Source organism: Polychytrium aggregatum, assembly GCF_025602895.1.
Source record: "Polychytrium aggregatum strain JEL109 chromosome Unknown BJ171scaffold_14, whole genome shotgun sequence".
Taxonomy (NCBI): Eukaryota; Fungi; Chytridiomycota; class Chytridiomycetes; order Polychytriales; genus Polychytrium; species Polychytrium aggregatum.
The window spans coordinates 65,466-85,977 of record NW_026516216.1 but is presented as its reverse complement, the minus strand read 5'-3'; the positions used below and the strand labels follow the sequence as shown (position 1 = coordinate 85,977).

General features: G+C 58.3%; 4 protein-coding genes across 4 annotated transcripts; 3 read left to right on the top strand and 1 right to left on the bottom strand.

Moving 5' to 3' along the window:
* Positions 1–1,778: 1,778 nt before the first annotated feature.
* On the bottom strand, positions 1,779–3,790 carry BJ171DRAFT_500528 (uncharacterized protein). The gene is made up of 8 exons (XM_053110563.1): positions 3,693–3,790; positions 3,509–3,530; positions 3,338–3,425; positions 3,136–3,225; positions 2,902–3,025; positions 2,532–2,605; positions 2,125–2,400; positions 1,779–1,986 (listed from the first exon to the last, which is right to left on the bottom strand). Exons 1-8 carry the CDS (start codon positions 3,752–3,754, stop codon positions 1,931–1,933), a joined length of 792 nt encoding a protein of 263 aa, XP_052967551.1. The 5' UTR covers positions 3,755–3,790; the 3' UTR covers positions 1,779–1,930.
* Positions 3,791–4,284: 494 nt separating this feature from the next.
* Positions 4,285–5,596, top strand: BJ171DRAFT_567264 (uncharacterized protein). The gene is made up of 3 exons (XM_053113461.1): positions 4,285–4,631; positions 4,858–4,984; positions 5,101–5,596. The coding sequence occupies exons 1-3, from the start codon at positions 4,329–4,331 to the stop codon at positions 5,445–5,447; spliced, it is 777 nt and encodes a 258-aa protein (XP_052967550.1). The 5' UTR covers positions 4,285–4,328; the 3' UTR covers positions 5,448–5,596.
* Positions 5,597–7,241: 1,645 nt separating this feature from the next.
* BJ171DRAFT_61524 (uncharacterized protein) lies at positions 7,242–12,294 on the top strand. Its single transcript, XM_053115327.1, has 9 exons — positions 7,242–7,352; positions 7,507–7,581; positions 7,795–8,003; positions 8,110–8,137; positions 8,610–8,898; positions 9,375–9,615; positions 9,696–10,028; positions 10,613–11,720; positions 11,759–12,294. Exons 2-9 carry the CDS (start codon positions 7,547–7,549, stop codon positions 11,979–11,981), a joined length of 2,466 nt encoding a protein of 821 aa, XP_052967549.1. The 5' UTR covers positions 7,242–7,352; positions 7,507–7,546; the 3' UTR covers positions 11,982–12,294.
* Positions 12,295–15,579: 3,285 nt separating this feature from the next.
* Positions 15,580–16,002, top strand: BJ171DRAFT_61505 (uncharacterized protein). Its single transcript, XM_053115323.1, has one exon. The coding sequence runs from the start codon at positions 15,695–15,697 to the stop codon at positions 15,917–15,919; it is 225 nt and encodes a 74-aa protein (XP_052967548.1). The 5' UTR covers positions 15,580–15,694; the 3' UTR covers positions 15,920–16,002.
* The last annotated feature ends 4,510 nt before the right edge of the window (positions 16,003–20,512 follow it).

Below are 20,512 nucleotides of genomic sequence, written 5' to 3'. Positions count from 1 at the left end.
AGAGGGCATCGGCCTCGACAATCGTGAAGCATTGGCGGATGAAAGCAGGGGTGGACTTGGAGATGACGGGGATGGGAATATCCTGCTCGATGCACCGGAGGATATGCAGGTTGAGCAGCCTGGATGCCTCGAACTGGATCTGGGTCATGGCCTCGACGGTGGCCTGGATCTTGTCGCGGAGAGCGGGATTGAGACAACAGCCATCATCGTCTGCTTGAAGCAGCTGAACTGAGGGGCGGATGACCTTCCATCCACGAGTGGGACGACAGAACTCTTGAGGGGCCGGTATTTGGGACACCTGTTGGTGTTGCTTCGCTGATGATCGGTGCCATCGCACTTGGGACATCGCTTGACAGGACCAGATGAGGGACCAGGCTCGGTGGGATCGACATCCATTGGATCTGCAGAAGCAGTGGTGGTGAGCGACGGAGCAACAGACGACCAAGCATGCGTGGGATCAGAATACGAACCAGAGACAGGCTCCGACTGTGACTTGGCTTTCTTGGGCCTGGGTGGCCGAGGCTGGCCATCACCGGTACCCTTACGCTTCGGAGGCATGGGGCAGAGGATGCTGGATGCCTGCCAGTGGTACTGGTCAGAGGTGAGACTTTTTTATCGTACAATAGCGCGATGATCAGATCAAGGCGAGGTGAGGGAAGAAAGCAGCAGGACGAAGGTGTGGCATTTATACCCGAGAGCAGGAACCCGTCTGCGCGGGCTGGTTGGGGAAGTGACCCTGTTCAAAAATCGCCGAGAGGTTGAAGCCAGGGATTTGAGCGTGAAAATGGCGGCTTGATTGGAGGGAACTCAACCCCAGAAGCGCATCGCTCGCTCAATCAGCCGTGGGAAGACATCTGGAAGCACCCTCCGAACGGCAGACTCAAACAGGGTCACCATCCCGACTCTGAACCCCTCGGACGCATTCAGCGCTGCTGCCTTCCTGTACTGATGCTTCACAATCCCAAAGAAGTTCTCGATGGGATTGAAGTCGGGCGAGGCAGGTGGGGTGAAGATCACTGACCATCCTCGGCGCTCGATGCAGTCCAAGACAGCCATTGTCTTGTGCATGCTGAGATTGTCCATCACAATCACAGAGTCGTCTGGGAAGCTCGCTCGCTCAAAGAACTCGACCATCGAGTGTGTCTTGAATGATGTGGGGATGTACATGCGATGCAGCACACCAGAGTGGTTGATGGCAAATGCAGCCGAGACAGACTTGTGTTTCATGTGATTGCGCTGGCGAAGCGGAGCACCCTTCGGTGAGTATCCGTAAAGAGGGAAAATGGATTTCCTGATCCCTGTCTCATCGACAAAAACGAGCCGCCGTGGGTCGATGGAGTGGACTTGGTCCCTGAACTGTGCCACTCGCTCATCCAGTCGCTTGGACTTGTAGAGGTGTGTTGCCCTCTTGTGTGAGAGACCTGCTCGGTGGATGGCAGTGTGGCAGAGTGAGAGTGATACTTTCCTCTGGAGGATGGACTCGAGCTTGCACCGCAACACAGGACCAGTCTGGAACGGGTCCTGTTCAATCAGGGTGCGAATGACTGGACATGCCTGCTCGAAGAAAGTGGATCTGCGAGCTGGGACCCGGGATGGGTCATCCAGCTTGCATCCTCGGTGCCATCGATGGATGGTGCTCTTGGATACACTGAATATGGAGGCGACCTTACGCAGGCTATGGATGAGGGCGTAGCATCGCAATGTGGCGGTGCGAAAGTCGGATGTGTGGCGAATGGTCATGGCCAGCGCGCGATAACATTGGGTAACAAAATATTCGATGAATGGTCAAAAACCCGGGTGTCCCGTTTTTTATTGGATTGCCTGTAATCAAAAACGAGAATGGCGCCATCCCCCAAGACATACAGGACGCCCGATGCGACTTTCCAAAATGCCGCAGACGAAAGGATCATATCAAATCTCTTCGATTGAACTAGATGTGGCTCTTGGCATGAACCAGGAGGCCGCCGTCGACCGCGATCGTAGCCCCTGGAATATGGTATGGGTCAAAGTGAGCATGGTGCCAACCGAATTCAGAAAACGGAGCAGCCAGGTACAAGCTTGTTCAAGCCCACTGTATCGCTCGCGGCAGTGGGCATATCGGCACGAAACAGGCTGAGAACGCACCGTTGACGTATGCTCCGGCCTTGCTGGACAAATAGATGCAGACTCCGGCCATATCGGCGGGCGATCCAATGCGACCGAGCGGCACCGAGGCCACAATCTGATCCTTGGCGCTTTCAAGCGTGGCCTTCATCATCTTGGATTCGAAGGGGCCAGGGGCGATATTGTTGACGGTGATGTATCGCGAGCCCAACTTGCTGGCCAGATGGCGACTCAAGTGGTGGAGACCAGCCTTGGAGGCGGAGTAGGCATACGTCTCCAGGAGCGGGACATGGATGCCTATTGAGTTGTGGCGGCTCAGTCTGCAGGTCTGGTCGATAGGGGAAGCTGTCCAAGCGTCGACGGCGGTGCACACGCATTGGCGATGGGCCATGGGCAGATAACCGGGATACTCAAAGCGCATGCCTTACCATCAACAGAACCGATGTTGATGATGCGTGCTGGATCCAATGGAACGGCGGCGGCCTCGAGCAGAGGCAGGGATCTTGAACACCACAGGGTATTTGCCAAGGGTGATTCAAGGGTGATGGAGCAGATCCCTTGTCAGCTTACAGATGTATGGCTCGATTGCACGGGGGCCCAGCCTGTACTGAGCGCACGACCAGCTGGTGCAGCTGAGAGCTGCAGAACGAATGCCCCAATCGATGCGGACGACAACGAGGCCGTCCCCAGATTCTCACGGGCGAACGGACGGCGCGGAGAAACAGATCATGCTGGCTTGACAGGTGCGTTTTGTTTGTGTCTGTGTGGCGGCACGTGAAGAAGCAAGGAAATACTCACGCCTGGATCAGGCTGAAGATGCGCTTGAGGTTGAGGCTGAGGACCTTTTCAAATCCCTCGTCGGGGTAGCTGGAGATGTCCTCGCCCCAGGTTGCGCCGGCATTGTTGACGAGGACGTGCAGGTCTGGCCGGAGCGATGACGCCAGACATACAGCCATCAGAGACAGCGGCCAGGACGAAAGCGTGTGCCCATGAGAGAAAGCAGTATGTTGGGGCAGCATGCATGCGGCTTACATGGTTCTCTCTTAGCGATCTCGGCCACCAGCCTGTGCACCTCTTCCAGCTTTTGGAGATCGGCCGGGATGCTGATGCACTTGCCGGGTCCTGGGAATACACGATGAGGGGATATAAGATCGGCGTTCCGGACACGCGAGGCAAAGACCAAGCGGCCGCCGCATATCCCATCGAGTCGAGGTGCGCAACGCAACGTCCGAACCTTTTGCACTGAGCCTGGCCGCTTCAGCATCGCAGACTGATTTGGAGCGAGAGGAGATATACACTTTGGCGCCCGCATCGACGAAGCCCTGGTAGATGATGCAAGATTCAGGGTCAGCGTCTCCTCGGTCAGCGGCGCTCGAGCCGACACACACACGCCCAGAGACCTCACCTCGGCGATCATAAGTCCGATCCTGTTGGCCAGCGATGGCAAATAGACGGGTTGGGCTCAGCGGCAAGGACGCGGTGTGAGGACGCTATCGACGGATCCAAACTGGCCGCACGTCCGCCCGTTCGGAACCAGGCCTGTGTGCATGGCGATGAGGAGGGCGAGTGCGGCGGAGGCGGAGACATACCCTCTGGATCCTCCCGTCACCAAGACGACCTTGCCCGAGACGCTGAACAGCTGCGACGACATTGTATGCTGAGTGCTTGCTTGGACGATGCAGATTCAAGCGCCGGGATGGCCAAGGACGGAGCGACTCATGAACTTGTGGTTGGCTGGACTGGCTGGACTGGCTGGATCGATCCGGGCTCATGCGATCCAGCCGGTTCGATGCCGTGCTGCGCGTGGCGTCTGCGCGGCTGGGGCGGTGGAACGGTGACACAGAGAGCACAAGGGCTGTTGCGAATACAGCCGGACTGAGCACGCGACGGTCGCACAGAGGCCCCACCGCGTATATTGGGCTGGGTCGCGCAGCACACTGCCGCAGCCTGAACAGCCACAGCAACAGTGCCGCAGCGTGCAAAGCACCGCGCGCCCCCCCGACGCGATGGGACCGCGGTTGTGCGCCCGCCTTTGGTGGCAATACCCGTCCGACACAGCCCAGCAACAAGCAATGTTGCTGATTGTTTCGGTGGCCGGCCCTTTGCTCGTCCTGGCCGCCCGCAAGCCCTTTCGTTAAAAGCTGCGACGCCCCCGCTTCGTGCTTCTCCTCACCGTCTTCGCTTCTGCCTTCGCTCCTGCCTCTGTCCCGCACCCCGCCGACACGATGAAGTTCGCTGCCCTCGTCGCCGCCGTCCTGGCCGCTGCCGCTCCCCTCGTCCATGCCCAGGCCTCCTGCGGACACAACGATACCATCGACTCCTTCGCCTACCGCGCCGCCGATCCTGGAGACCAGTACCACACCCCCAGCGGTGGCCTGATCGGTGCCGACGGCGCTAACCTCACCATCCTGCCTGCCGGCGGCCTTCAGATCACCGCTGGCTTCGACAATGTTCTCTACAGCCAGGGCGCCGAGCTCAGCACCCACCCCGGCACCGTTGCCACCTTCAACTACTGGTTCATCCAGTTTGTGAGTATTCTCCCCAGCAGCTGAGTGCGAGGGGGTGTTTGCTAGGCCATCTGGGCCAAGCCGAGGCGACTCGACGCAGCTTCACCTTGGTAGCCTGTGCAACGAGGTCGCAGCACGTTTAGACATTGCGGATGAAGTTACGGACGTATCGGGGGCCGCACGTTGGCAGATATGGCTAACCCGCTGGCATTCCACGCCTCTCTTTCGCTTGCGCTGCCTTCGACAGAACCCCCAAATCTGCTACGACATGAGCAATGCTGCCACCCTCGAGTTTGATGTTGTCATCGATCCCGGAGTCAACTTCAACATCACTCTGACCCAGAAGTCCGCTGATTGCCTCAACCGCTCCATTGGTATGCCAACCTTGTCAGCACGGCCCGCATGACTCGATTCGGCTGCTTGAGCAATTCGCTGCCCAGACGCTGACCTGATGCTGTCCCTGTGTCCCTGTGTCCCCCACCACCCACAGACTCGCAGTACTTCCTGCTGTCCAAGTACCTTACTCCCAACGGCCAGCCCCAGCACCTGTCCATCCCTCTCAAGGACTTCTCCACCAACCTGCTCGGCCAGCCCTACGACTTCAAGCACAACAAGGATCTCACCTTCGTCAACCTGACCCCCCAGGGCGGTAACATCGTCCTCAAGAACTTTGTCGTCACCGGCAGCTGCAATGCTCCTTCCGCCTCGGGCACGTCGTCGGCTGCTGCCCCCGGTGCCTCTTCGAGCCCCAAGTCCTCGTCGGCCTCTGTCTCGGCCGGCTGGTCCGTTGTCGCTGGTGTTGCTTCTGTTGCCGCTCTTTTTGCCGCTATCTTCTAAGGCAAGCGCCCCACTTCCTCGAATGCCACTATCAGTTTCAGCTCAATAGATTTCGTGACCCGGGTGCCCAGTTAGTTTGTCTGATGGGCTTCAGCTGGTCCTATGGATGATCGAAACCTCTAAAATACATGTATCCCAATGACGATTCACATCGCCCGGGTTGCTGCGCTGTGATGCGATGACGGAGACGGTGTGGGGTGCTGCCCATGGGTCGGGGTACTGCGAGTCGAAACCGATGATATCAGTCGCAAGACTTCATCCACAAGACCTCAGGGACAGACGGCAGCCGGGACAAGATATCAGAGCCAGCGACGAGTCATCGGACTGTTGTTGGAGTCGCTCCTTGGACTGCACGAGATGCGCCGAATCGATGCTCGATCCAGCGGGTGTCCCACATCGGATCATCTTGGAGCCTGGCCCACTCATGCACAACATCAGCACAACACCAGCACAACATCAGCATAACATCTGCACTCAACGAAGCCACCACGACCTGTTAGTTGCATCCCGCTCGACACCAGCACTCGTCCCTGCCAGTTAGTTGCACCCTGGATCGCGCTGACTCCCTTCACTCCATCTGGACACCCCGACTGTCTCTCCATCCACACCCAGTCCACATTCTCGATCCAGCTCGAGACCAGCAACCCCTCTGACCAGCTGTTCCCCAGCACCACACCAGCCACATCATTGGTGCTGGTGACCGAGATGCATCCACCCCCTGACAGCGCCCACCTGACAGCCACAATCCTCGACAACACAACCCCTGGCGGCCACAACCCCTGTTGTCCAACTCTGGCCACATCAACCCAAGCCCCCGCCAGCACGTTGCTGTCTCGCGGCCAACACAAACATCAACACCCAGGACACACCAGCAGCCCAAGCAGCCCCCTGTGTCGAACACCAACTACACCGGCATTGGCCCAACTCTATCGACCACTGCCGACCACTCCTCTCCACCCCTCCCCTGAATCCAGCTGACGCCACAAATGCACATCCACCCCCCACATCCTCGTGCATCGCACCGCCGGGGATTGTGGGCTGAGTCGGGTGCAGTTGCATCCATGCCTGGCACCTCCCAGCGATCCAACATCCACCCCCTTTTGTTGACGATCGGGTGCCTGCTCTCCCCGACATACCCGTGCGATCTCGCCGTCGGGCGACAACAGCACCAACAACTGGACCCTTGCATGCCACTGTTGGCGCCTTCCGCCCGGCAGGTGCCTCGGCTGCCCGCTTTGAAGCAGGCAGTCGTCTGAGCCCAGGAATAGCCGGTGCTGGCGCATAACGCTTCGCTCGCATGCCTCTTGCTGGGCTGGGCTGAGCACTCGATGCCTTGGGCAATCAGCGATCATCTGCCGCATATAGCAGACCCGCTTGGCTGTTTGTGCTGGGCCGTCTGAGTGCGGCCGCCATATATCACGGTGCGCTCCCTGCGGGCCAGCGGGCCTGTGAGTCAGAGACTGGCTCCGGCCATGGGCATTCTTCGGTTGAACCGGAGTAACTGCACAGCGACAACTGGACCGAGTATCGCCATCCCCAGCCGATCCCGCGCCAACTGCCCTGCAAACGAGGCTGCGCTGTAAGCCCGCCGACTCTCTGTCGTCTGCGATGCTGTCGATGCTGTTGTGCGGTGTGCTGACTGTGAGTCTTGGGCTGCCAGGCTGATTGCTGGCTGGCTGACTGGCTGGGCGGGTGTACCGCAAAACTGGCTACGGTGCAGGCCGCTTCCGACACCTGCATTTCTGAGCAAATCCTCGCGTTTCGCAGCGCTGGCGAGACTCGCCCTCAGGCCTCGTCCCAGAGCCCTCCTCTTCCATCTTGCTGCCCTCCAGACCGGATCCAGCATGGACCCACCGGGTCCTCCCAAGCCCGCCCCCACCCCGAAAACCAAGCGGGCGTGTGATGGTATGTGCCGATCCCATCTGCCCCCAGATCGCTCCCGGCCCCGTTGCCGATTTGTCCGTCGACTGCCAAACGCCCAGATTAGCCGCGAGTCGCCGCTCACAACCACACGCCTGCATCTGCATCTGCATCTGCACCCGCATCTGCATCTGCACAGTCTGCCGCATCAAGCGGGTCAAGTGCATCGGCGAATACCCATGCGAGGCCTGTCGGGCAAGCGGAATCCTCTGCAGTGAGTATCGAGCAGGCGAGCAGCCTCACTCCATCCCATCGATCGCGATGCGACAACGTCAACCCAGGTGTCTGGCTCTGGGCCCTCGCAATCACTGCTCACGACGTGCAGCTGCATCGAGTTGCAGGCACCAGCCAGACATCTTCCTCATACTGTGCACATCTCCATGCTGGCCTGCGTCCCCGCTGATCCGCATGCCTGCTTGCTCTCCAGCCTACTACACTCCCCCGAGGAAACGCGGACCGCAGAAGACTCGCCATCACCCAGCTGCAGGAGACTCGTCCAACTCGTGGATCAGCGCGACGGCCTCCAATTTGCCGGATATCAAAGCCCTTCGATCCGAGTCTTTGATGCAGCCTTGGCAGATTGGCTCGCACAGGACGCCGTGGCTGCTCCCGATCGATCGACGCCGTTTGGCCATGGTGCGCCTCCATGCCGATCGCACTCGCTTGGCTCGACCAAGGACAAAGCAGAGGATGTAAAACTAACCACCCGCCGTCTTCGCAACGGAATCCTCAACCGATGCAGGGGCAAAACACCCTCGGCATTTACTGGGGTATGTGACCGACTGCTGATGCTGCAAATGGTGCTGCGGCGGATGGACCAAGCCTGCGCTGCACGGACGGCGTCGGCCTCTGGGGCAGATCAGCATCAGCATCAGCATCAGCATCGACATCGGCAGTATGCTCGGCTTGCTGTGGCAGAATGAATACCGGTGGGAGTGGGTGTGGCGCCGGCTGCCTGATGTGCACCGCGAGTTGCCATGACGACCAGGAAGCCGTGATCGCTGGAGCCGACCACTCACCCGACTTGCTTTTGTCTTGGCCCGCTCCGACCACCAATGCCGTCTCGCCGTCGCGATCCATCACGCTCGGCATCATTGGGCGGCACTCCAACGTGCTGATCGGATACCGCCCCTGGCTGCCACCCGGAATCGTGCTCGTCGATCTGGCATCGGACCTGCCTGACCCGATCCACACCGACAACTATCCAATCGATGCCGGTGGACTCACCGCTCGCTCGCACAGTCAAGAGCACGACCAGCAACTCGGCAGTGCTCATGGGGGCAACTGCCATGGGCGGAGCCACCTCGTCGACAGCGTTCCTCGGTCTGCACGAGGAGCCATCGACATTGACTCTGACATCGCATGCCGTCCGACGGGCAAGCCCGAGGCACCGACATCCGAGGTCCTTCCATTCCCACTAAATTCCACCGGGCAGATCACTGGGATGTTCTTTGAGCACCTCGGACTGACAATGGACTTTGTCGACCCGGCTGCGTTCCGCGCCGAGCTGGCCAGGGAACGCTACTCCGAGGTACAGACGATTCTGGACAGGGCGACAGCGGGTGGTTTGGACGACGATTCGCAGGAGGAGACGGAGACGGAGGTCGTGGGGATAGGTGTGTGATTGGCGAGCCAGACAGTAGCAAGTCGCTCTGATCGATGCCCGCCGGATGCTGTGCATGGTCGCGATGCAGAAGTCGTCGATGACACCGAGCACACATCTGGCCATATGGAGGCAACGGCGGCCGCTCTGAACAGCAAGGCGATCCAGAGGACGACCAGAGCACGGCATCGATGCTGTGGAACGAATCAGTATGGCATTGTGGACCTGGATGGCGTCGCTGTCTCGGTGATCGGTCGGGAGCCAATCGACAGCCGCAACGTCCTCGACTGCCTCTCCCACAAGCCCACCCATGTCTCCATCTGCCTCGCCATGCGCCTCGATTCCCGAGCAGACACTGACGACTCGCCACTCTCTTGCATCTCCAATCCACACGCACACTCAAGCCCTTCCTGTTCCTCGTCTGGTCCATGTGTCTGGCGGTCGCTCACGACGACCGTCTCAGCGCATCCCTCGGCCTCTCGGACCCCGCCCACACCCGGAAAGCCTTGGCCGACCAGTGCCGCATCTACACCCAGCGACTCCACGACCACCCGTGTCTGCAAGTCTTGCAAGCCGTGGTCATCATCTGTGGAACGAGTCTGTCGACTGGATCCGGCGCCAGCACCGGCCACACCTACTACACAGGTAACACACTCTGCTGATCATTGGATCCTGGCTCGCGATGCCTCGCTGTTCATGGGAGTGACTCGATCCCCATCATGCAGGGCTCGCCTGGAACATGGCCCAGGATCTCGGGCTGCATCTCAGTCTCGACAGCCACGGCAGTTGGACTGCTCCGGGTCCGCACCACACAGGATCGGCCCTGAGTCACCCATCCGAGACCCCACTGCCACAAGCACCCACGGCATCCGCCTCTTCGCAGTCTGCACGCCCCAACCCAGAATGCCAGTCACTATCCATTCCCATGGCACGATCTGGAACGACAAGCCGTGTGTCCTCGGAGCTGCGATATCGCCGGATGACGCTTCTCGCCCTGATTCTGTTTGATCGTCTCGGAGCTCTGATGGCTGGGCGATGCCCGGCCATTCCCGACGATGGTGAGGACGCAGCCGCCCGACACCGAGCGCCATCTGGTGCGAGCAACCACAGAGCCCCCATCCTGCCTCGTCGCCGTCGCTTGGGTCTCTGTGGCAGCATTCCCCTACACCATTCCCCCTGAAACGCAGCGCCTCAAGGGATCGTCGCGTTGTGACACCACCCCGTGAGGCGCATGCGCCACGCCACACGGCCCTGGCTGTCGCTGCGAACATGAGCCAGGATGCCGGCCAGGGCGGGCTGGCGGTGCTGCTGCTGCCCAGGGCCCTGGCTCCCCGTTGCTGCATCGCTCCCGCACAGATGCAGGCACGGATGGGGTGTGGCGCACGCTGGTCCGAGATGCATTCTGCTGGTGCAGGCGGGCAGGCGTCTCGGTCGTGCCGATGCCTTTGCTCCCCTTGATCCATCCCGCTGATCCTGTCTCCTCCATCGCCTCGCTCAACGGTGCAACTCGGCGACAACACCCTGGATGACTCGATGGCTCCGCTCGCCAACCACCGTCGCTGCAACACCGTGTCGGTGCATCGGCCATCCAACCCTGTCCTGATCCCGGACCCGCACATCTGACCATCGGCACCCGCACCAGGCTGGGACTCGTCGTTCCTGCTCGATGGATTCGACTCGCTCTACGAGGACATGTGCATATACGTCCACCTCGCCCACATCAGTGGCAGGCTCTCGTCCTTGATGGTGTCCCCGGTGCTGACGAGCCACCAGCGGCAGATGGGTGCCGCCGAGGTCATTGTCGGTCTGCGCCAGTGGTGGAGCAGTCTCTCGCCCGAGCACCAGCAATCGCCCAAAGGTGCCCTCGGCCTCCATCACCACCTGCACTCGTATTTTCACTCCCTCAACATCATTGCCCAGCGCCTCGCCTCGACGGCCCTCGCGGGTCGCTCCCACGGCCAGCCATTGCACAGGACCAACAGCGACACAACACCGCTCAACTCACACCCAAAGCAGACCAACGCCGATCCAGGGCTCCTGGTTCATCCACATCCACATCCACATCCACGACATCATAGCGGCCGTGGAGAAGCAGCAAAGGGTGGCATGCTCGAGAGCAGAAGCAGCCCTTTGCCCCAGACGGTGTCGGGATCGAGCCCGGTCGCTGGCGAGCCCGACACATGCAAAGCACCGGCATCACTCCACAACAGACCCACTGCGACCGCCATCATCCATTCGTCGGTAGCAGATCGTCGCTCTCTTGAACTCGATGCTGGCGATCTCTTGGAGAACCGTCTTGCGACCCCAACAAGCGCCTCGTCGGAAGAGCGTGTCGAGTCCGTGGAAACGCATGCGAACTCGGCAAGCCGATCCTCGGTCGATGCCATCGGCGACCAGACCACGGGAAGCAGCACTCTCTCGTCGAATGAGACGCATCCAAGCACTCGGGCAAGTGTCTCCGTCAACCACACAAGCGCCCTCGAGAGCGCAAAGTACATTCTCTCCTGCGTCGGCATCGGATCGGCATCCGCGTCGTCCGGGTTGGGTCTGTTTGACTCTGATCGCACACTCCAGGAGAACATGCCTTCCGGCCCATCCTCCCTGCTCCTCCCGGGCATGTCCTACTTTGTCATGACCGCCGCTACGGTGTACTTGGACACACTGGGCCACTCGTCCGACAGGAATCTGGCCCTCTCGGTTCTGGACTGCATCCTCGATTATCTCGATCAGGCACACCACCGTGGCGAGACATATGCTCGCCTGATCAGAGCGACCATTGAGAATGCACATCGGTCTCCATGCCCGCCGACAAATGGCGGAGATGCAGGTGCAAGTGTCAGTCCTGGCACAAGAACGCCGCTATGGCCTGGCGGGCTCGCAATGACGTCGGCCGACGAGCCTGGCATCGGCGCTGCCTCTTCCGCTCATGCTCGCCCCACTCTGTCGCCAACAGCATCACGACCACGGCCCGCTGCACATATCCTGGACATTGCTGCTTCTGTTGCCGCTGAATTGCCTCCATCTGGATGCCACGATGCCGCCGGTCTGCAAATGCCGCTTGCAGGATCGGCCGTCGGCGTGTCTGATGCACATCCTCGCGGCCATCTGGATGAGTTCGTCTGGCTTCTCCCTGGTCATTCCACTCTACCCACGATCGGTGCTGTTCTTTCGGCACCAGACAGCAACCAGCATGTGTCGCCGCTGGGAGAGACATTGGTGCTTGGTCGGTCGTCGAGGCTCCCTGCTCATGGAGTCTCATCACCAGGGACGACACCACTATTCTCGACGACAATGGCTGCTCGCCACGGAGACATCTCGATGAACCCATTCTCGATCCCGGCGCCAACTCTTGGACAATATCCCACTGCTGCTGGACCATTTCCGACAGCTTCTCATTCGCACTCTGCCCATGACTCGCTTGCCTGGCCGGCATCGTCGCTGATGGCTCCGACTGTAGCGCCCGACCCTGTGGCTGTCGAGTCGATCACTCGCCATTCCCGACTCCATCCCCATCCCTATCGCCGCCGCTCGCTCCCCATTCACTCCATCGAGGGCCAAACACCGTTGCAGCATACTCAACATACTCAGCATCAATCGCAGTATATTCAGCGCCACTCGCATCCCGCTCAGCATCAGCTACATCCGTATCAGTCGCAGCCTCGTCAGTCCATCCACGACCCTGGTATCAACAGCAACAGCCTTCTCAACGCCGGATCTGTCTGTGCTGGCGATCAAGCCAACGGATTCTTCTTCAAGGCAGTCCATTCGTTTGATCAAATGCACCACTGGCTTTCTGGCTCGTTTCCAAGCGATCCGCCAGGGTTTGGTCATGATCTCTCCGAGGCATATCCACCAAATCACCTGGCCCTGTTCCAGCATCTCAGCAACACCACCAGAGCCACAGGTTCCAGTCGGCTCTCGGCAGCTATCGATACTACTGCAGCCAGGCTCGCTGGCCATGGAGGCTTTCTGGTGCCGCCTCTTGCCTCCGATCATGTGTCCAAGCCTGGTATCTCCAGCATATCGTCATCGACTCCAGCGCGAGTGTTGACACCATTGATCCCAATGGGTGTATCAACGCCGTCGAATGCCAACCCACTCGCTGCACAAGCACCACATCATCTCAAATCGTCACCAATTCTGTCCAATGCGACCACAGGCACCAACCAAGTCGGTCCGAGCAGGAGCTGGAACAAGATGCCAGGTGCTGTCCGCCTGAGCAACTACAGCAGCTCCCACATCGGCGCTGAATCGGTTCCCGGAAGCACTTTTGCTGGAGATGCATCCAGCATGGAGGTCGACGAAGTACTCGGCGGTGGCGACGACCGGATCCATGTCAACCCAAGAAGCACCCCTGATTCATCGAAACACACTCTGTCGACGATCCCTGGTGCTCAAGTAGCCAAGACGGCCGTGGCAGCTGGTATGGGAAGTACCATGGATGCGACGGACGATATCGGCTCTCGTCAGGACAGCATTCAACAACCAAGTCTCAAAGACGCTGCCAACGTCGACACCAACCTGGTCGGCCAGATGCCAGCCATCAATCTGCCGCAAGGGCGGCAGACTCCAGTTTCCTCTGGGCTCGTTGATCGTATCCCGGACAAAGTGAACGGACATGGAGCCGACAGCGCCGTCGTCCCAGCCAGCCATGACAGCACCATTCTGATGCAGACTAACAGAGAGACTGGTCCGAGTAATAAACCCACCGGTCTCTGCTACTCTGAGCACCCGAGCGTCTTTGACGTGGCCGCTGCCGGGTCAGCAGTCGACCTGGGCTCGCTGATGAGCATGGCCATGGCGGACTGGGATCCGAGTGTCGTCGATGACACCGACATGCCATCCGGCTGGAGCACCATCAAGACCACCCTTCCCGACGACCGGCTTTGACTCGCGCCAGACAGGCCGGCACAGACTCGCTCGATGTGCATCTTCAAGTAGGTATGTTCCTGATCCTGGTCCTGATCTTGATTCCGAATCTTCCAGAGGCACCAGCAGCACGGACCATCCGAGCAGACACTGTGAACGCGAGACATCCAAGCAGGACCCTGGTCGATGCTGCCAGATATCGGCGCATTGGCCCGATGCAGGGTGGAGGATAGAGCCAAGCCGTCCCTCGACTGCCATATCTCGATCCTGGCTTGTGGAAGCCGGGGTGCTGGTGCTTGACGATGGCATCTGGGCATGTTGGCAATCATCGCCATCCATCTCACCCGCATCGCCGGTGATCCTGCCATTCGCTTTCCCAGTCTCATCCACATCCAGCCCCAACAACAACCACAAGACGGAGCTATTCGTTTCCGATCAAGCGTCAGCATGCATCCTTGCAATCTGCAATCCAAACAGATCGACCATGCCTCTCAATCCTCGACTGAACTGAACCACCCTGGCCAGCAAGTCCACATCTGTCTCTCACCCGCATTCCCACTCCTTCACCTTCACAAACCCTGTGGCTCACCGAGGGCTGCTCTTCCGTGGCCATCACATCTGCCTCTTTGAACCATCGTGGCTTGGATCCCATCCGGTAGTACTCCCAGGCGAGGCCGAATGCTGGGACGCAATGACGCACTCGCTGTCAGTTGCCCATCGACACTCTCATGCCGGCCACCGCCACTACTGCCGCCTCAATCTGCACCAGCATCCCATCTGCATCACTTACATTCACCTCTGCTTGTGGAGGCAGCCCGTGTCTGCGACAGTCTAGATCTAGAGAGACATACCTCGCTCGATGTCTGGAGGAAGCTGCGGTTGAACCCACGATGGCCGACCGGGAACCCCTCCTCCCTTTCCCGCCTTCCAACACGAGCAAGCAGATGAATTACATTACCCGTATGTCTCCGAAGCCTTCCGAGCCATCTGGACTGTTCGTAGCCCTGTCTGGCTTGCAGTGTGGTGCTGAGGGTGGGCTCGAAGGGGTGGTGCAGTAGTATAGGGGTATATCGGTAACTATACCGTTTTTGAGGGGATGGCAGAGACGAGGGAAACGGTATAGGTGTTAGGGGTAGGGGTAGACGAGGGGTGGGGCAGCAGAGGACGGTAGGGTTGGAGTAGACGAGGGGTAGGGTAGGGGTAGGGGTAGTTGGGGTAGATGTGGTAGTGGTGGTAGTGGTGGTAGTTGTGATAATTGTGGTATATGGTGTTTTATTGTGAGGGTTTAGGTTAGGTTAGGTTAGGTTTAGGTTAAGTGTGGTTGTGGTTGTCGTGGAAGTCGTGGTGGTTGTGGTAGTCGTGATAGTCGTGGTGTTGTGGTAGTCGTGGTAGTCGTGGTAGTCGTGATCGTCGTGATCGTAGTGATAGTTGTGATCGTCGTGGTTGCTGTGGTAGTCGTGGTAGTCGTGATAGTCGTGATAGTCGTGATAGTTGTGGTTGCTGTGGTTGCTGTGGTTGCTGTGATAGTAGTGGTTGCTGTGATAGTAGTGGTAGTCGTGATAGTAGTGGTAGTCGTGATAGTTGTGATCGTCGTGGTCTTCGTGATAGTTGGGTTTGGACGTCCATCGGGTGTGGGGGAATTCGTCCTCTTTTATATTTCTGTCGTCTGCTTGCGTGTGGCTTGGGTTTGTGTGGTCCGTGTGACTTGTGTTATCGGGGGCACAGTGTGGTAGATACCGTATCTGTTGGGTTCGTTGGAATTCGGTGTGGGATGTCGTCGAATGTGGAGTATTGATATATCGTTGTTATTGTGGTTTGTTGATGGTTCCGTGGTATCCGTGCGCAGTTGTGTTTCATGTCTGTTTGTGTGGTGTCCGCTGGGGTTGTGAGAATGGTGTTATCGGTGTGTATGTTCTGGGATGGTGGGTATTGTGGTTCGTGGTGTTGTTTGGTGCTGCGCTATCATCGTGGGCACTCGTCGATGGCAGATCTTTCTGCTTGGTCGAACATGGTGGTGCGTGAGGCTTTCAGGTCGCGTCTACATGGTCGTTGTGGGTTCATGTTGACGCTTGAGGAATAGCATAATGGTCGTACTGTAAAATGATGGTCCGGGGTATCGACGTCATGTGGGGGCTGGCCCTGGCCCCATGGCGGGATGAGCACACCCTCCAGGAGTGGTTGCTGGCGGGTTTTGGCGGGTTGGGTTTTGGCGGGAATCCTGGCCCATAAATTCGGCTCGTTCTTAGGATGCTGTTTGCTCCCCAGGCAGTTGGGCAGCAGCAAAATCTCAAGACCGTAACGTAAGTGCATTTCCTTCCGTGATGATACTCCATGCATGTGCGTGTGTCATGCTGTGCGATGGCTAACATGATTGTGTATCGCCAGTCTGCACGTTCCATTCGCAGAAACCAAAAATGACAATCGCAATCATGCTCCTCCTGGCCTTCGTCCTCTGGCCCATTGCCCACTGCCTACTTCATACTGCCTCTTCTACGGCCTATACTATCATTACCTATATTACCTATATTACCTATATTGCCTGCTATCTTCCGGCACAAACCATCCTATCCATCGCATTCCGCGATTACTACGCGTCGCACGTCACCATCGACGCCTCAAGACATTCCTGCCCATCCATGGCACATCCGAGACCATTCCTGTCTCTATTGATCCACTCGAGCCTCGCTCGCGACACCAAGACCACCAAGCCCGATACTCTCCCGACTCAAATGGGAACCACTCCTGGAACATGACTCTGTTGATTTGATATGATTTGATAAGCCCTCTGCCGCCGCCCATCACAAACTGGCACTCCAGTTGAGACCTCCAGCTCTGTCTGGAACCACCGTGGCTCCGGCCACACGCGAGACTGGTTCATTGGTCTTCGCTTCAACGACCATTGTGGTCGGGTTTGAACGAAAATCTGGCGGCGGCAGAGGCGGACCTATGCCCAAATTCACACGGCATACGGACACCATGTATTCGATAATTCGTATGCAATACATTCCAATTGCACTTGCGTTCTTTCCACACTACTTGCGGAACCACTTGAACAGACCCTTCGGTTTGGCTTGTTCTTCGGTGACTCAAGCTTACTCATCGACTGCTGTTCTTGCCACTTCGAAAGCGGCAGTGATGGCTGGTCGAGCTTCGATGTATCTGGCAATCTCGGCTCGGATCTCTGGGGTGTTGAGGTAGATTGGCTGTGGTGGTAGGAGTGTTATTTGAGGGACTGGAGTAGTGGTGACAAGTGGCTGGACTTACCAGGATGATGACTGGACGGTAGGGTGTTTCATGGGACCAAAATACAACCCCGCCGGATGGAGTGAAGACACATTTGTACCAATTGCCAAATAAGGAGTGTGGGACCTTGGTGATGTGGCTGCCATGGCGGATCCACTGAGGTGCGTTTCGTTGGTCGATTTCGGTCCACTGGGACGATGCATGTGGGCTGGATGCGGTGGTAAAGTTGGAGGGATCTTCGTCGGAGCGAACCCACTCGTCACCGCGACGGACCCAGAGGATTTGATTGCCACCCACGTCGCGAGACAGAATTGAGTTGCCATCGGGCGAGATCGCCACAGAGAACACATAGTCTGTGTGTCCCTCGAGGGTGTGCTTCACCTGGACAGTCGTGGCATCCCACACCTTGATGGTCTTGTCCATAGAGCCAGAGACAATCCACTTGCCATCGGGTGAGATCGCCACGGATGTCACCCTGTCTGTGTGTCCCTCGAGGGTGTGCTTCACCTGGCCTGTGGTGGCATCCCACACCTTGATGGTCTTGTCCTCAGAGCCAGAGGCAATCCACTTGCCATCGGGTGAGATCGCCACAGAGTACACATAGAGTGTGTGTCCCTCGAGGGTGTGCTTTAACTGGCCGGTGGTGGCATCCCACACCTTGATGGTCTTGTCCATAGAGCCAGAGACAATCCACTTGCCATCGGGTGAGATCGCCACGGAGGTCACCCTGTCTGTGTGTCCCTCGAGGGTGTGCTTCACCTGGCCTGTGGTGGCATCCCACACCTTGATGGTCTTGTCATAAGAGCCAGAGACAATCCACTTGCCATCAGATGAGATCGCCACGGAGTTCACGTAATTTGTGTGTCCCTCGAGGGTGTGCTTCAACTGGCCGGTGGTGGCATCCCACACCTTGATGGTATTGTCCACAGACCCAGAGGCAATCCACTTGCCATCGGGTGAGATCGCCACGGATGTCACCCTGTCTGTGTGTCCCTCGAGGGTGTGCTTCACCTGGCCTGTGGTGGCATCCCACACCTTGATGGTCTTGTCAGCCGAGCCAGAGACAATCCACTTGCCATCGGGTGAGATCGCCACGGAGTCCACATAGTTTGTGTGTCCCTTGAGGGTGTGCTTCACCTGGCCGGTGGTGGCATCCCACACCTTGATGGTATTGTCCACAGACCCAGAGGCAATCCACTTGCCATCGGGTGAGATCGCCACGGAGGTCACACCGCCTGTGTGCCCCTCAAGAGTGTGCTTCACCTGGCCAGTCGTGGCATCCCACACCTTGATGGTCTTGTCATAAGAGCCAGAGGCAATCCACTTGCCATCGGGTGAGATCGCCACGGAGAACACATAGTTTGTGTGTCCCTTGAGGGTGTGCATCACCTGGCCTGTGGTGGCATCCCACACCTTGATGGTCTTGTCCTCAGAGCCAGAGGCGATCCACTTACCATCGGGTGAGATCGCAACGGATTTCACATGGCTCGAGTGACCAGTGAGTGTCACCTCACACGGATCCCAGGTGTGTGCCGGACCAGTCGTGATCAGAAACAGGATCTTGTCCTCGAGTTGGTCGGCATATGTCTTGTAGATCGCCGTCTCCTTCGGTGTGAATGCATACCCCGAGTTGTACACCTGTGGTGCACTCTTGATGATCGGGTCGGCAAACTCGCGGATGAATCGATACGTGTCCTTGACCAGTTCCTTCGTGGTGTCGTCGATGATGGTGCTGGGTGCCTTGGCGATCACACCTCGCAGCACAGCCAGTTGCTCGATGATCGGCTTGACCACATGTGTGAGCGACCCACACTCGAGCCAGTGGAACACATGGCTCGACATGAATTGGGTGAGAGACGGGGCCAATTCTTCGAAGGATTGTGTCTCAAAGGGACCATCCAACTCAACACCATTGACCTTGGTACCCTCAATCAGATGGGTGACCCAGTGGGCGACGCTGTATCGCAGCGACGGTGTGATCTTGTCTGCGACCCTGTCCTCGAGGTCAGCGATCTTGTCGTGAAAGTCGAAGATCTCGCAGATGTTGATCACTGGCTCGTGCGAGAGGATCACTCCGAGACATCCCTTGGCAAACACCGTGTGGAACGAGCTCGACACATGCCATGGGTGGCCAATTGATGCGTCGCCGAGGAGATAGTCCGCCACCGACTTGTGGTTGAACTTGACCTCGCCATCGTCGGTGGATCCGTTGGCACCAGGAGCGAGAACCAAGTTGAGACTCCTCAGGCATTCGCGAACAATGCGGAGTGCATATCCCTCAGCCACGTTGCGGAAGAAGATCCCGGCAATCATATTGGGTGTGAGGATGGTCTGCGATGTGGCGATAGCCGAGATCGCGGTGATCAGTTCGCCCTTACGACTCGACCCGGAGTGGATCTTGGTGAATGTGATCCCATACAGCTGCTTGACATCAGTGGCACTGTCATTGAGCTCCCTGATCTTGGTGAGTGTGATGGCTTCGCTCTTGGCCTGCTCCTTGAGCGTGTTAAGGATCAGGTTGATCCACACGAATGTCTTGGATTTGTCATCGTCAGCCGGATCATTGGTATCAGCTGGCTTTCCATGTTCATTCGACTGAGCCGGGTTGTGGAGGATGATCTCGATGGCATGTTCTCTGTCGGCGTCTGTGAGGCCCTTGTGCTCGTTGGTGAGTCGGTGCCTGATGAATACCCTCAAGTCGGCGATATTCTCCTCGCTGGAGGGCTCGATTGTTTTGGCATTCACTCCATGGAATGCTGCCTTGATGTCGTCCTCGGGACGGGATGTCAGCAGCAACTTGAGCCACGGACGGGTCTTGTTCAGCTCGACGAAGCGCCAGGCAAGCAGACTGAGCAGCTGGTCGCGTGGAGAGCACTCGTCGAGTGCATCCACCAGGATCATCACCGATCCCTTGGGTCTGTATTTGCCGATGGCTTCGAGTGGATCGGCAATCACGGCCTTGAACAACTCGGGGATGGGCATCTTGTCGAGACTGTCCTTGGAGTGGCCAGCATCGAGCAGCTTGCGGCCAATCGGGGCATACCACTGGCACAGGCCGTATGCGATCGTGCTCAGCACGGCCCGCGGATCGCTCTTGCGGGTGTCGTTGTACTTGAGGAACAGCGCCGACACCAGCTGGTTCTTGCCCCGGAGGAAGCTGGCCAGCTTGGCTGCGGCAACAGACTTGCCCACACCAGCAACGGCATTGACCCACAGGACAGTGTCCTTGGTGTCTTCGTTGACCCAGTCGGCCACTTGGTCGAACAGCCATAGACGAGTGCCCTCGACATACAGATCCTCAAGATCGTGCTGGTCCTGGGTCGAGTCGACAGGGTCGAGGAGGGATCGCAAGGCGTGGTCTTGTTCGGCGGTGAGGACGACACTACCGCCTTGTGTGTACACATCGCCTTGCTTGTCGGCAATGGAAGTC